Raw genomic sequence first — 17,500 nt, 5'->3', positions numbered from 1 at the left:
AGCAGCATCCTTCTGCCTTTTTTCTTCTCACCTGGTTGAGAGAAACCAGAGTGTTTCTAGGTGTGCGGGACAGCATTGAAAACAAGCAAAGGTGTGATGGAGAAGGTTAGTCATTCACCTGAAAGCAAGGCAAACTGGCGATGAAGCTGCTCTATGATGTCCACAGCCAGCAGGGGCCTGATCTCCTGCTGCATGATCTCATCTGCAACAAAACAAACTCGTCACATACATGATAATCATGCATTCGTCAGTATATTAGTCAAAGTTACTGTGTTAAAGGGGCCTAGTTACGTACTGTGACCGTACCAATATCGACTCTCTCAGTAAATGATGGAGACCTGTTGGCTAATCATATTTTATTTCTGTGATCCACACTTTATTGTTATTCTGTTTGTCAAAAAAAAAATCTTATTTTAAAGTATTTATACCATAGAAAGAGAAAATAGTGTAAAAAATATGTTCATGCTGAAAAGGACTAAGTACAGTCTACAAAGAAGAAGAACATTGTTTTATTCCATGATGCGGTTTTATATCAGTACGTGACTAGAACCCCTTTATAAGCTTAACGGCAGGTAAACTGAAAAAGTCTAAATTAATTCCAACAATAAAATCAGTCACTTTGTAAAGATGCTTTTAAAGATCATACCCAGATAGAATACAGTATAAAACCAATCAGCTGGTTATGAAACATAAAGAACAGGTTTGATCAGCTGATACCAATCAGCTGGATGTTTGTGCTGCAGTCTGTCATTCCTAGCAGGTTTAGCCCCTAAAGGCTGTTAGCATGAACCTGCCTAAAATTACCTGTCTGATATAAACCAGGTGCATCTATAAAGTGTGATTTAAAAAGTTTCTATTTAGCAGAAGGAAAGACTTGGAAGAACTGACGTCCTCCAGACCTTCTCTGACCATTCTGCCATAGTTGGCCTCATCACAGGTGGAGACGATTCAGAGGACAGACAGGGGACCCAAAACTTGGTGGTCTGGTTCCAGCAGAACCACCTTCTTATGAATGCAGGAGAAACCAAGGGGCTAGTGGTGGACTTTCAACACTGAGGCTCTGGATCAGGAAGGTCAGAGACTCTTCCTGCTGAGGAGACTGCAGGGGGGGGTGTTCCTAAAGACCTTCTCTGACTCTGCTGTAGCATCAGCCATCTTCTATGGAGCTGTCTGTTGGAGCAGCGGCTCATCTGGAGCTGAGAGGAAGCGGCTGGATCAGCTGATCAGGAAGGCCAGCTGTGATTGGATGCCCTCTGGACTCAGAGCAGGAGGTGGGAAACAGACGGATCCTAACTAAATGAACATCCCCCCCCTCATGCATGAAGCTGGTGCTGAACTGGACAGCTCCTTCAGTGACAGCCTGCTGCACCTTAAATGCACCAGGGAGCGTTATCACAGATCCTTCCTCCCAGCAGCTGGAAGACTCTAGAACCACCACTGTTCCCATCAACCTCAACCAGTTCTTCCATTCATGATGATGTTACACAGTTTCTATCTTAGTCAGTTAAATAACCTGCTGCTGTCATTCTGCACATCTCTGATGTTGCTGCTAATCTCAAATTAATGTTAAAATGTCCATAGCTGGATATTGGTTATTTTTTCTCCAGGTGCAGTACAGTATTGGTCACATGACGCACCTCCCCACAGGGTTCCGGCACCATGTTTATTAGTCACCACGGTCGGGTAGCGAGGAGAGCTCTCCTCACAAAGCATTGTGGGATATATGTGTTCGTCTAGTGACCGTGGATGATCACTAATTTTCAAGGTGCATTGTGGGAAATTTTGAGTCCACTAGAAACTCATTTAAAATGGCACGGATGAGGCTATTTTACACACTGATAGATCTATACTTCTGCAAAAAGTACAGTCGGCTCTGTCTGAGTCTGTTATCTAAGTAAATACAGGTCCAGGTATTTATCGTCCTCCACTACCTCAACTTCTTACATGTGATCAGGGCCGGTTCTAGCCCTTTGGTTGCCCTAGGCGAGATTGAGTTTTGCGCCCCCCCCCCCCCCCCCCTCCCTCACTGTTGCCGTGCGAAATACCAGTACTGTTTTCAGCATCTGTTTAGTGCTTCATTGAATTGTGTTTACAGTTCCACAAAGAGTGCTGTGCGGTGAATTGTGCCTACAGTTGTGCAAAGTGTGTGTTACAAAATTGCAAATTGAGTGCAAAGCAGTGTTTGTTCTTTTAGTTTTGTGAACTCAGTGAGTGGATTTGCTATAAGTATTAATAGTTTTAGAAATTGTGCTATAAGAATCAAGGTTGTGTTTAAGCATTCAGAAAAAACTGTAACTTAGCATGGAGTGATGCATAGACAAATACCAGAATAGGTTTCAGTACCTTTTCTTTTTTATTATTTTAAATAATTTATTACACACTCAAAGTTAGCACTGTGCAGAAACACTTTTAACCATCTGTAAGGACACTTAGGTAAAGTATAACTAAAAAACTGGATTGAATCATTGAATGAATTTATTTCAGACAATTAACAAATTTAACACACATTAAACAAATATTAAATAAATCAATTTCAGAAATGACCAAATAACAATAAAAAATTATAAATTTAAGAAATTCTTCAACCAAGGACTACATGAAAAAGTAATTGATAAACATTAAATTAAATTTTCTGTTCCAGTTCAATTAAATCATTTGAACATAAATAGAAATGAGATAAACAAAAATTTCCTCTAAATAAAATATATCAGGTATATTTACCCTGATTTCTGACATTGATTAGTGATTAAAGAAAGGATTAACCCTCTACAAACAAAAGTGCTTTTATGAATACCATTACAAAATTAAAAGTTTGAAGTTGTTGTTTTTTTTTTGTTCACATATTCTATGATGAACAGCCATAACTTCATATATTTTGATGATTATTTGTACATCCCTTTTGAATACTCAATGCAGATAATCACTACAAAATATTTTATTTATATTAGTATCTTCTACCCATTCTCAAGCTAATAATATAGCACATAATTCTGCTGCATATATACTGAGAAAAAAATGATGTCAACATTAGGGATGGGGATCGTTAATATTTATTGATATCGATACCTTTATCGATACTCCTTATCGATCCGAGTCTTTATCGATACCACTATCAATACTTTTCTGTTATTTGGTGGAAAGACGATGCAACAAAATTTTATTAACAGAACTGGTATTGCTTCTATTGCTTAACAAGTGAGCATAACAAAAACGTTTCTAGCCTTCAATAAACATGGCTAATGTAATAGGCCACTTCGAAATGACATAAAACTAACTAGAATATATTTTCACAATTGTTGGTTAATGTATTGTCTACTGACACTTTTTCATGTTTTTAGTGATTAGGAAAATATTTAACAAATAAATAATTGTATTTTATATTAAATGTAATTTTTAATAAATGTTGGCATCAGTAGTTTAATTATATATAGAGCAATATACAACTGTATTACTCATGTTTCTCGCCAAAAACAAAATTTCCCGTTTTCTTTACGTTACACTTGAACGCATCATGATAACCTAATTGTCGTTTTACTGAGCCAATCTGAACACATCATCATGCAGCACGTCTGAAACTTTATTTACTTTTCAAGCTAACTAGCTTGTATGCATCCGATTACAAGACGGATTTCACAATTAATATTTTTAACTGACCGGACAAGCTACAAAGTCTGTGTGCGCTCACCAGTGGTACTCTGAGTGGATGATTAAGACGGGCCCGACTGCGGCGGCAGGAGGAGGAGTCTTTTCCGTTCAGCCATTCTCGAGTCGCGAGCAAAGTTAAGTGCCAGACTTCACTTGTTTTACTTTTAATATCTGTTTGCTTACAATTTCATTCCAAAATATTGGTGTACATGCTGCAGTGATTGACGTCACGACTTCCGGGTTGGAGGGCGCTTGAAAAGTGATCAGAATCTTTTTCGATTTTCTCTTAAATGTGAAAAAATAAATAAAAAAACGGTGGTATATTTATTTGTTCATATTTTGCTATTTACATATACGTAAGGTTAAGTCAAACTGACGGACGCTTCATAACCGGTTTAATTTGCTTTTTTTTTTCTAATTCTATGATTAATGGGAAGTAAGCCTAAGGGCGACGCTAGAGGGCGCCCCCAACACATTTGTCGCCCTAGGCAATTGCCTAGCTCGCCTATAGCTATCGCCGGCCCTGCATGTGATGCTAATAATGTTATCTTCTCTACTTAGTAATCATCAATCAAGTAATGGGGATATAATTAAATTTCAATAAAACCCAATGCTAACCCTTTAAACTAGCTTTCTAAACGCAAAATGAGCTGAGAGATCCAACCATAATTGCAAAATTCTACACAAAATGAAGAGGAAATTATTTTAAACACATTTATTATACCTTTATTTGTGAAAAACCTTAATGGCCAAATTGGTTTGTCTGGAACTTTTTGAGATTGAGGGTTTGTTGTTGATCCTTCAGATTTTTCCAGCAGAGCGAGTCTGGAATTTGCAGGTGGGCGGGACTCATTAGCTGCTCCTGCTTCTCCACACATGAGCAGATCATCAGCCTCATCACCTGGGCCAGCGGTAACCAATGAAAAAACAGCAAGGGTCCGAATAAGGAAAATCAACCAATAAAGGTCCAGAGGCATTTTTAATTATAATCTGTTACTTTAAACAGAATTTAACACTGAAATAAAATGAGGTGGTTATGCATCAATGTTATACATTGAATTTATAAATAAAAAAATAGAAAAAAAATAGAAAATGTTTTCATTTTAAAATGTTTTTATGAAGACAATTTCCTGATTCCCATATTTTCTCAAACCCCTGAACTGATGGTTTGTTCTTTTCTTTCTTTTTTCTGTCTTAATGTTGGCAGTGGGCTTTAGGCTGCCCTGCAAGGCTTTAAACCTGGGTTTAACCGGAGACTAAGCCATTCTCAAGCACATATCAAGGAGCTCATTTTGAGCCTGGATCCAGATTTATTGTTGATTCTGTTCATGGTGGAGAATCCTGCTTCACAGCAGCAGGTTGAGCCAAACATCCTCTAAATGTGCAGGGTCATCTTTGAGCACGCCATTTCACTTTTCTTTCACCAGTTCACCGCAGTTCTTCCAGCAGTCCACACTTTCTCTGCTCTCTTTTTCTCATGGTCTTCTCCTTCTTTCCCATCGCCCGGCTTGCCACAGGTTTGCCTGCTGTGTCTAAAAGTAGCAGCAGCAGCAACCCAGACTGACAGCTCATTGGCTCATTTGGATCACGTGCAGCCTGGAGCCGGACGCTCCCCAGGGCTTTACCGTATTAACAGGAGAAGAGGAGCAAGTGAAATTAGACACTGTTGTCGGAAAATCAAGCGGTAAGTTATAAATGTTTTAAATCAGGTTGGGTTTGGATTAGCCAGCAGGGGGGTCCGGATCCGGACCGCGGTCCGCTAATCGGTAACCTCTGACCTAGGCGGTATAAGAGTAGCAGGTCACCAGTTACTACAGTTACACTGCAGCCTGGATTTCTGAGCAGCGGGACGGACGACTGCGCAGGAACCCTGGGATGTTTGCAGCATTCAGAGATTTGAGTGTTTAACTGCACAGATCAAAGCCTCTCATGCCTATTACCAGTAAAATACGATGGCCGCTGTTCAGTACGAAGATCCCAGATTGAAAAGGGAAGCGAGTCAAAGTCACTTTAAAGTCCTCTGGATATTTCCATTCTTTGATCTGTTTATATTTTGGATTAGCTGGGGTTGGAAGTGAAATGTCTTTTTGGGATATTTGTCAGTTTTACCTTCAGCCTGATGTTTCAGGTTAATAAATTAGTTTGGTGCAAAGTCACCAACTAAATATGACTTATTATTATTTAAGAAAAATGGCGACTATGACATACATTTTGGATTGGTCTCATTTTCTTTTTCTAACTGTATCTGCGTGGAAACAAACCCTGGAGTTTGGTTAAAATGGGCTCTTTGTATTGGTGACACTTTTTAAAGTTCTGTATTCTCTGGTACAGATGTGTCTGAACAAATCTTCAATTACAAACAGCTGTTCTTTTACAGTAATTATCCCTCATCATAACCTTCAAGAACCTTCTCTAAAAATGCCTTAAGACCAAAGTAATGAAACCATTCCAGCCGAAAGCTTCAGGGAACAAAACAGTTTCTGTCGTGGAGAATAAAGACATAATTTGTTTGCTGCTGTGGTGGAAACAGCAGCTGATCACGACCTTTAATAATCAATGTCTCTGTTTATTGCTTAGTCTGCTGACATACTAGGCCTGATAATACGCTGTATACTTCTACACATTTACAATGCAATGAACATATGCACCAAAAATGCATCCAACACTGAGAATGAGTTTCAGTCACTGTCAGCAGAAATTGGTCATTCTTTGGATTGCATCGACTCATTTTCTAAATCAAAGCTGTGTTAATAGTGGAGGCAAATCTGCATGTAACTCCCCATAAACACACATCTGCTTTTTAGCTTTGATCTTTTAATTACTAACTAGAAAAAAAACATTTTCATCCAAAAAGCCAAAGTTCATTTGTTTTCGCTTTATAACCTTTTTCAGAGTTACTGGCTGAATATAAATCTAAACCAGGATTTTTTTCTGCTGAGTCACCTGATCTCTGTCCTTAAGGACATTTTTTAACATCATTAATAATAATTAACATTATTTTTTAAATACAGACCCAAATCTCTAAAGACTGTTTCTGTACCTGTTAATTTTAATGAAACACCAGACACACATTTATTTAAATATCCAGGGAACGAGATCATGACATAAACATTCTTACGCAACAAAGACAGAGAGCAGCTTCTTCCTGATGAGATTCATTAAAACGAAACAATCAGGAGTAACTAAGGCATGAATGAACATTTAAATGAACAACGCCATTAGCCTGGAGGGGCTAGCTACTTTCCGCGCCGACAGAAACAAAGAACTCAGCGGTAAGAGCCGAGGAGGCGGACTCTGTGTTTACATCAATAACAACTGGTGTAAAAATGCTAGAATAGTCACAAGTTTTTGCTCTCCGGACATAGAGCTTCTGACTGTTAGCTGCAGACCCTTTTACCTGCCCAGAGAGTTCACTGTTGTTACCATCACAGCGGTGTATGTCCCCCCCAGCGCTGATACAAAGGAGGCCATGAGTGTTCTCTATCGGACTGTCTCTGAGCTGCAATCTACACACACAGAGGGCGTTTTCATCATTGCTGGAGATTTTAATCAGGCGAATATGAAAACTGTTCTCCCTCATTTTTATCAACACGTGGATTTTGCTACTCGTGGAGAGAACACTCTGGACTTAGTTTATACAAACATAAAAGACGCATTCAGAGCAGCCCCCCGCCCCCACATCGGCTCCTCAGACCACCTTTCTGTGATGCTAATTCCTGCATACAGACCCCTGCTGATCAGAGCAAAACCTACAGTGAAGCAGGTGAGGGTCTGGACGGAGGGGGCCATGGATGCACTCCAGGACTGCTTTGAATGCTCTGAATGGGACATGTTCAAATCAGCAGCAACATATGACAACAAGATCAATGTTGATGAGTACGCCATGACTGTTTCAGCCTACATCAACCACTGCATCGAGGACGTCAGCACAACAAAGACCATCACCACCCGAGCCAACCAACGGCCCTGGATGACTGAGGAGGTCCGCCACGCGCTAAAAGCACGGAACTCAGCCTTCAAGTCTGGTGACAAGGAGGCACTGAGGACAGCTAGAGCCACCCTGAACCGTGCCATCAGGTTAGCAAAGCGGAACCATAACCAGAAAATCCAGCATCTGTTCCACGACGCCAACAACACCAGGAGCATGTGGCAAGGCATACGGGCGATCACAGACCACAACACGCCCCCTGCCCCGGTGGATGAAGTTGATGCTGACTTCCTAAACGGACTAAATAACTTCTTTGGGAGGTTTGAGGCACTAAATCGCACTCCAGCAGTGAAGGCTGTCCCACATCAGGAAGAGGAGGTTCTCTGCCTTGACACAGCCGACGTGTGGAAGACTCTGAGGAGGGTCAACCCGCGGAAGGCCCCAGGTCCCGACAACATACCTGGGCGGGTGCTCAAGGAGTGTGCAGGTCAGCTAGCTGGTGTCCTCACGGACATTTTTAACACCTCGCTGGAGCATGCCACAGTGCCAGCATGCTTCAAGTCTGCCTCCATCATCCCAGTGCCAAAGAAACCTCAAGTCACCTGCTACAACGACTACCGGCCCGTCGCACTGACTCCCATCATGATGAAGTGCTTTGAAAGGCTGGTAAAGGAACACATCGTCTCCAGTCTCCCCCCAACACTCGACCCGTTCCAGTTTGCCTACCGGCGAAACCGCTCCACTGAGGACGCCATCTCCTCTGCTCTTCACCTGAGCCTGGCCCACCTGGAGGAGAAGAACACCCACGTGCGGATGCTGTTCCTGGACTTCAGTTCAGCGTTTAACACCATCATCCCACAGCACCTGGTGGGAAAGCTGGAACATCTGGGCTTCAACACACCCCTTCGAAACTGGCTGCTGGACTTCCTCACCAACAGACCTCAGTCAGTCCGGGTCGGTCAGAACACCTCTGATGTCATCACCCTCAGCACGGGCTCCCCTCAGGGCTGCGTCCTGAGCCCCCTGCTGTTCACCCTGATGACATATGACTGCGTCCCCAGGTTCACCACCAATCACATCGTGAAGTTTGCGGACGACACCACGGTGGTGGGCCTCATCAGGGACGACAACGACCGGGACTACAGAGAGGAGGTGGAGCAGCTGGTGGACTGGTGCAGTGAAAACAGTCTGATCCTGAACGTGGAGAAGACGAAGGAGATCATCGTCGACTTCAGGAAAAACCGCCCCCACCATGCTCCACTGCTCATCAACAGCTCAGCTGTGGAGGTGGTCAGCAGCACAAAGTTCCTGGGGGTGCACATCACGGACAACCTCACCTGGACTGTAAACACTTCATCTCTAGTGAAGAGGGCACAGAAGCGCTTGTACTTTCTGCGGAGGATGAGGAGAGCCCGCCTGCCCCCGCCCATCCTCACAACCTTCTACAGAAGCACCATAGAGAGCGTTCTGACCAGCTGTCTCTCTCTGTGGTGTGGAGGCTGCAGAGCTTCTGACTGGAAGAATGTGAGGAGGGTGGTGAGGACAGCGGAAGGAATCATTGGGGCTCCTCTTCCCTCCATTAAGGACATTTCATCACAGCGCTGTGTGTCCCGAGCCCGTAATATCATCAAAGACCCCTCACACCCCCACCATGGACTGTTCTCCCTGCTGCCCTCTGGAAAGAGGTTCCGCAGCATCCGCTGCAGATCCACCAGGTTGTGCAACAGCTTCTTCCCCACTGCCATCAGACTGTTGAACCTTTGATCCACAATCCGAACTCTGCACCTATTGCACATTATCGGGCATCAAATGCTGCTGAACTTTTAACTTTTAGCCCTTTAAATTGTTCATCTCATTGTATTTTTCAATAACGCATTTTTTGCACAAATGCCATTCTGCACTGAACCACTGCAACTTGCACACTGTCTCTTATCCTCTGCACTGTTCACACTTTGACCACTGCTGCACTTTTTGTATTTTTCTATAACTCGTGCCATTTGAAATATCAATGCAACGTTCATAAGCTGTATGTAACGCAATTTCGTTCTGTATGCACCCTGTGCATACAAAATGACAAATAAAGAAGTCTAAGTCTAAATACACTATATTGCCAAAAGTATTTGCTCACCTGCCTTGACTCACATATGAGCTTAAGTGACATCCCGTTCCTAATCCATAGGGTTCAATATGACGTCGGTCCACCCTTTGCAGCTAGAACAGCTTCAACTCTTCTGGGAAGGCTGTCCACAAGGTTTAGGAGTGTGTTTATGGGAATTTTTGACCATTCTTCCAGAAGCGCATTTGTGAGGTCGCACACTGATGTTGGACGAGAAGGCCTGGCTCTCAGTCTCCGCTCTAATTCATCCCAAAGGTGTTCTATCGGGTTGAGGTCAGGACTCTGTGCAGGCCAGTCAAGTTCATCCACACCAGACTCTGTCATCCATGTCTTTATGGACCTTGCTTTGTGCACTGGTGCACAGTCATGTTGGAAGAGGAAGGGGGCCAGCTCCAAACTGTTCCCACAAAGTTGGGAGCATGGAATTGTCCAAAATGTCTTGGTATGCTGAAGCATTCAGAGTTCCTTTCACTGGAACTAAGGGGCCAAGCCCAGCTCCTGAAAAACAACCCCACACCATAATCCCCCCTCCACCAAACTTTACACTTGGCACAATGCAGTCAGACAAGTACCGTTCTCCTGGCAACCGCCAAACCCAGACCCGTCCATCAGATTGCCAGATGGAGAAGCGCGATTCGTCACTCCAGAGAACGCGTCTCCACTGCTCTAGAGTCCAGTGGCGGCGTGCTTTACACCACCGTATCCGACGCTTTGCATTGCACTTGGTGATGTATGGCTTGGATGCAGCTGCTCGACCATGGAAACCCATTCCATGAAGCTCTCTGCACACTGTTCTTGAGCTAATCTGAAGGCCACATGAAGTTTGGAGGTCTGTAGTGATTGACTCTGCAGAAAGTTGGCGACCTCTTCGCACTATGCGCGTCAGCATCCGCTGACCCCGCTCCGTCAGTTTACGTGGCCTACCACTTCGTGGCTGAGTTGCTGTCGTTCCCAAACACTTCCATTTTCTTATAATACAGCTGACAGTTGACTGTGGAATATTTAGGAGCGAGGAAATTTCACGACTGGATTTGTTGCACAGGTGGCATCCTATCACAGTTCCACGCTGGAATTCACTGAGCTCCTGAGAGCGACCCATTCTTTCACAAATGTTTGTAAAAACAGTCTGCATGCCTAGGTGCTTGAATTTATACACCTGTGGCCATGGAAGTGATTGGAACACCTGATTCCAATAATTTGGATGGGTGAGCAAATACTTTTGGCAATATAGTGTATGTTCTGCTCTTCCTCCCTCTTTCGTCTATAACAGCAAACTGTAATAAAACTAGCTGGCTGCTCGTTTGCTAAATACAGAGAAAACAGTTAAACATTTTAATGGTTTAAAATCTGCCTCAGAATATTCGTAATCATCTCAGTGAGCTCGTCGCTAATCAGCTGATTTTTGTGGTGAGGTTCGGACTGGAGGCCCCAGGCGGGTCTCTGATCCCGCTGACCGATAGGTGAAAGTCTGCTTAACATTTTCTATGATCTTTGACAAAAGATGCTGAGAGGCAAACATGCCCTGAATAGGAAACAGGATTAAAACCCAGCGGCTGATGAGACCGCTGGGTTGGTTGAACATTACCTTTGAGATGTTTGACACTCTTCATGCTAACACCTCAGACTGAAAAATAAATCCAGGAACTCTAAGCCACTATCAGACGGTTTGAGGATTATAACATCCGCTGCAGTAAGATGAGAGCAAGAGAGGAAAAAACCTAGACTCAGTGTCTTCATCACCATCATCACTGCAGCCATTTCCAGAGTCCAGATGAACTGATCTTCGTCCTCCTCAGGATTCTGTCATAGTTAACAGACATGCATGAGCCTCTGCAGCCGTTCCATGTGTCTGTGGTAAGTTTTTCCAGACCCAGCTGGGAAACAGCTCTGCTCCGAACAACAAGCAGCCTATGAGCAGCTGAGAGGAGAGCTGGGCGGGAGTCTATGTGAAAAATCCAGACAGAAGGGGAAAAAGCAACAGACTGAAGCTGAGCTGCAGCTTTCTGTGTGTTTATGTGTGAAAACAAAAATCCAGTCATATGTTTTGTTTCTGTTTTTGGTCTATTACTGGAACATTTTCTGACTCCTCCTTCATGATGAATGCAAAGTAAAACGTAAACCTTTATGGTCTGAAAATCCTGCCTACATGTTTTCTTTACAAAGTAACTCTATAGAGTAGAATATGTATGAAATTGTTTAAATTCAGCTGGGTTACCAGTAAAACTGTATCATCAATATACATACATTAGTTATTATTTACGCTCACATAGACTTCCCCTAAAGTCAGCACAAAGAAGCTTTGAAATCCCCTCAACAACTAAGGCAGCACAGAAATACTCACAGCTAAATTCATCTGTTTAACTCTGTGGTCAAAGAAGATTGAATTAACTTTAACTTTTTGTTGCTAATAACTCAACAAAAAAGAAGGAAACAGCAGAATAGTCAGAGCCTCTAACCGCAGTGCTGACAGGCCTGGATGCTTCACTGTCACAACGAGGGAAACCTGAGTAACTCTGACCTAATGGGAAACTCTGCATAGAACAACCTTTGCTGGAGTGGATGAGAATAACGAGGAATCAACCAAGCAGCTGCTTTGCATCTCCTTAGTTGCAACACTAATTTAGAATAGAAATTAAACTTTATTGATCTCACACTGGAGAAATTCCCTCTCTGCATTTATCCCCTCCCCTTGGGGAGCAGGGGGCTGCCATTGTGTGGCGCCTGAGGAGCAGGGTGGGGTAAGGGTCTTGCTCAGGGACCCAGGGTGCAGGCTGTGCCGATCGAACTGGATACTTACAGCCTTCTCAGAGTGCACTGCTCTAACCACTGATCCATCACTCTCCATTTTTTTAATCATAATAACTGAACTTTATGAACATTATAATTCAAAGTCAATAATCCCATAAAGTAATTCAATATCCTCATGTTGAATGTGACAATTTCTGCAGTTTCTATCATATTTGCAAGCAAACACACAGCTACTGAATTACTGTAAATATAAACAAAGGTGCATCATAAGAACAGAACCTGGAAGCCTGTCGTCTGGGAAACTAAAGAAAGTTTGCTCACAGAAAACACATAAAGACATTGTTTCACACACAATGGTATCAGGCTATCATGTGTTAGAAACTACTTCCTGTGGAAGTATGAATATGATGTACCCAGAAAAATGTTACTAACTACATTCAATAATAAATGTTATAGTGACATCTCTCTATGTTCTACTTCTATCCCTTTTAAAGCTGCACTTTAAATTAGTTTTGAGAACTATATTTCAAAAATAAATGCAACATACAATTTTTATAACTGCAGTTTAAACGTTGCATTTCAGCATTTGATGACGTGTTTGCAGATCTAAACCCGGCGGGGCGGGGCGTTTCCACGAAATATGGGACGCAGCCACGTTTGCCCCCGAAGCCTCAGGTGCTTTTATTATGAAAGCTCAAAGCACCTCGATGTCACAAGTACTTTGTTACTCTACTTAAGTACATTTTTATATATCTGTACTTTACTTAAGTAGATTTAATGATGGATACTGTCTACTTATGCTCCACTACAAAGTACCTGTACTTTCAACTCTACTACAAATTCTAATCCCCCCCCCCCCAAGAAGAGTGAGGTGATCATAAACCAGTGTTGGGCACGTTACTTGGAAAAAGTAATTAGTTATAGTTAGTAGTTACTTCTCCCAAAAAGTAACAGAGTTACTAACTGACTTACTCAACATTAAGAGTAACTAGTTACTAGTAAAAGTAACTATTGCGTTACTTTTGCGTTTCTCGGCCCCGTAACCCTCCCCACCCGGCCCCCATCTTCTCACTGTGTGTTTCCAAAGCCAGCTGAATAGAGCGAACGACAAAGACAAGAACCTGCAGAGAGTTTAGCATTTATTGCAACTCAACGTAAATGACATCAGGGGGGAACGCTATCTGATGGGTCTATAAACCCCGTCAGATAGCGTTCCCCCTGCTTAACATGGGGGAACGCTATCTGATGCGGTGTAAATATCTTCAAGCTGCATTACCTCTACTCATGGATGTGAAGTTTTTTAACAGGGCGTTCAGATCTGGGGAGTGAATGAAATTAATAATTGGGGATGTCTCATTCTGAAATCCTGTGTTTGGGTTGTTATAGATATTGCAACATCCGTCCGTCCGTCCATGGAGGACAGAGAGTCCGACAACAGGATTGTTCGTTTTAACTGGAGATCCTGGCGCCTCCTTTGTCTCCCTGAAAGCACGAGCTTCTAGCTTTCAAAAACTCTCCCTCAGATCTTAACAGATTTATTGAGCTAAGCTGCTAAATGCTTCCTTTTTTACATGTGAAAGACGTCAGTAGCTTAGCTAGCTTTTACAAAAGTACCACTAGTGAGTAGAAAACATGATTAACATGCATAACAGCGTTTGCTTCGATGCTTATCAATGTTGGTGCTTAGAGACATTGTTATATTTACCAACTATCCAGACCATTTAGCTTCTTTGAAAAGAAAAAAGACACTAAGAATGTAACAATTACTGCACAGCCCCCCCCCCCCCCCCCGCTGAAAATACTCTGGTGCTTCTTCAGTAAAACTTTTTTTCCAGCTTTTTTATTCTCATTAAACTGCTACAATTACAGACCAATGAAATTCCCTCTCTGCATTTAACCCCTCCCCTTGGGGAGGGGTGGGCTGCCATTGTGCGGCGCCCGGGGAGCAGTGTGAGGCTAAGGGTCTTGCTCAGGGACCCAGAGTGGCAGTCTATGGGAGTGGGACTTGAACTCAGACCCTCTAGGTTGCAGGCGCCATGCCCTAACCACTATGCCAAGCATCAAACGTGCAAAGCTCCGAGATATACTGCCCTGGATTAGAAAACAAGACATAAACATTTTATATAATAATGAATACGTATTTAATCCACATATAATAATTTATTAAACTCCCTTTTTTTTAAAGGGTCCCTTTTGCCAATTAGCACAGATAATTGATGACGTGATGTTAGATAATAGCCACGTTCAGCTTCTTTGATCACTATAAATTCAGACTAAGCAGACATTCATCTAGCTAAAATAATCATATTGATCATGTTTGGAATAAAATATTCTTAGCAAAGAAAGAAATGCTAGATTAGTTCATTTGGAAGAATTAAAATAAGCATAATAATTTTCCAGTGAATTACACTTAGCAAAGTTCATGTTAATATTTTCTCAAATTAAAATAGATGTATAAAGATTAACAGATTCTGTCTTTGCTTAGTATGACTGCCTTAAACAATGATCAATGGAGTTTTTAGCTGATCGTAAACAAAAGACCAACAGCTACTTTTCTTCCTGACCATAGCGTAAAATAACAGCAACTGTTATATTTCTTTAGTTAATTGAGAGGCTAGAAGATATTTTATTCTAGTCATTTCAAATCAAATATATATTAGAAAGAAAGGTATAACTTTCTGATGGTTACTTTCCAGTTGCCCTAAACTGGTCTGTGAAGGGGCCACTGTGGCTGCAGGTTTCTGCTTTGGTCAGATAAGATCTGTAACAGCTGTGTGAAAGCAGTGAAGCTGATTGAATGATGCAAATTAGGTTCAGAACTAAGGTCGGAACTTACTGTGAATTTTTAGATACCTTTTCAGAGTTTCTATCTGATTTGGTGTTGAATACTAGTGGGGGATTTTAACATCCATGCTGACATTGAAGGTCATAGCTTAAGAGCAGCCTTTAATGCTATCTTAGACACTATTGTCTGCAAACTTCACCATGTGATCGGTGGTGAACCTGTGGACGCAGTCATGTGTCATCAGGGTGAACAGCAGGGGGCTCAGGACGCAGCCCTGAGGGGAGGGGCTTAGACTGATGACATCATAGGTGTTCTGTCCGACCCGGACTGACTGAGGTCTGTTGGTGAGGAAGTCTAGCAGCCAATAGCAGAGGGGTGTATTGAAGCCCAGCTGTTCCAGTTTGCCCATCAGATGCTGTGGGATGATGGTGCTGAAAGCTGAACCCTCTCCTATCCTGGCTTCTCTTCATTGGCTTCCTGTTAAATCCAGAATAGAATTTAAAATCCTCCTTCTCACATATAAAGCCTTAAATGGCCAAGCTCCATCTGATATCAGAGATCTGATTGTTCCTTATGTTCCTAACAGAGCACTTCGCTCTCAATCTGCAGGTTTACTAGTGGTTCCTAGAATTTCTAAAAGTAGAATGGGAGGCAGATCTTTTAGTTCTCAGGCTCCTCTCCTGTGGAACCAACTACCAGTTTTAGTCCGTGAGGCAGACACCCTGTCTACTTTTAAGGCTAGGCTTAAAACTTTCCTTTTTGATAAAGCTTCTAGTTAGAGTGGCTCAGGTTATCCTGATCTATCTCTATAGTTCTGCTGCTATAGGCTTAGACTGCTGGAGGACATAGGGACCCCTTTTTCATCATTCTGCTTCATTCTATCTCTATTCTCCCACTCTGCAGAATCTGTTAGTTCAATCTCTAACGTTCTGCTCTCTCTGCTTTTTCTCATAGTAGCTTCATCTGGTCTGTTCCTGTTTGGCTGTGACTCCATCCTGGAGAGAAATATCAGCTGTGCTGCTGCCATCAACACTCAACAATCACACCAAACAGGAGAAAGAACGGCGAGAAGATCCAGTTTGTCAAATTAAAATATAGTAACAACAGATCGGTAACTACAAATTAAAACATAATTCTTATATACTTCAAAAAATTAACACAGTTTATTTCAAAGATTGGATGCAAACTCTTGGTCCTTCAACAGACCAGGAAGCAGATTTCTCATCTCCATCAGAAAATGAACATCTGCTGGATGCTGATTGGGAATTTTTTAATCTGTCATATTAAATTAAGCGTTAATTTCTCCATGTTTTGCTTCCACAAATTAAATAATAATATCCCAAATGCTCTCCTCGAGCTCTGAGGAAGTCGGAGCGCAGCAATAGGGCAGGAACAACAGAGGCTTTAGGCTTTGCTTTGGGCAGGAGGTCTGGAGCGCTGCGGGGCAGAGCGGAGGATGGGGAGTTTCAGGGTAACAGGAGAAGCAAAGTAATTGACTTTTAGACACTTTCCTAAGTCAACATGTGGTAATTTATAAATGTTTTAAATCAGGTTGGGTCCGGATTAGCCAGCAGGTAATCTGCTAATCCGTGACCTCTGCATTAAACCCAAGCCAAGAATAACGAATAACAATTGCTTTAAAAATTTAAGGAATAGAAAGTACAGATACTTGTCTGAAAATGTAATGAGTAGAAGTCAGAAGTAGGAGGAAAAATTAGTAATGGAGTAAAGTATAGATACCTAAAAAGTGTACTTAAGTACAGTAACGAAGTATTTGTTCACCTCTGATTCTGTATATACACATATACATATACATATATATATATATATATATATATATATATATATATATATATATATATATATATATATATATATATATATATATATATATATATATAGTCTGCATCATCAAACCAAGTCAAATTCCTGTTAAGTGCTAACCTACTTCACAACAATATGGTTCTATATTAGATGCTTTTCTATTAGGAGTCTATTTGATCCAACAAGCTTAGCCTATCTTTAGGCAGAAGCTTAGCCTATCTTTAGGCAGAGTCCCGTATTTTTCTTAGCATCACATCTGAAGCTTCATCAGGTTGGATGTTAGATGGGTGTCTGTGTTCAGATATTCCTTCATATTCCAGTTTGGACTCAGGATTAGCCCAACCAGAAGATTTACTGATCTTAGCATACACACCCTACATAAACATGCACCCATAACCTGGACATAACAGCTACACATAGAAACAGAAACGTGTTTTTGGTCCTAATGGATCCT

General features: G+C 42.0%; 1 protein-coding gene across 4 annotated transcripts in view; it reads right to left on the bottom strand.

The window, feature by feature from the left end:
• The window catches only part of mcf2l2 (MCF.2 cell line derived transforming sequence-like 2), a 99,666-nt gene that overhangs the window by 70,634 nt on the left and 11,532 nt on the right, over positions 1-17,500 (bottom strand). For 3 of the 4 annotated variants that reach the window (XM_038303047.1, XM_038303070.1, XM_038303061.1), the window contains one exon: positions 119-202. In XM_038303047.1, coding sequence (XP_038158975.1) covers positions 119-202 — 84 coding nt within the window. Of the gene's footprint in view, positions 1-118; positions 203-11,274; positions 11,665-17,500 lie in introns of those variants that run through there. The other variant, XM_038303054.1, reaches the window with a different exon arrangement.

This window comes from Cyprinodon tularosa, unplaced genomic scaffold, assembly GCF_016077235.1.
Source record: "Cyprinodon tularosa strain WSP-4 unplaced genomic scaffold, ASM1607723v1 ctg1133, whole genome shotgun sequence".
NCBI lineage: Eukaryota > Metazoa > Chordata > Actinopteri > Cyprinodontiformes > Cyprinodontidae > Cyprinodon > Cyprinodon tularosa.
This window is presented reverse-complemented; position numbering and strand designations above follow the sequence as displayed.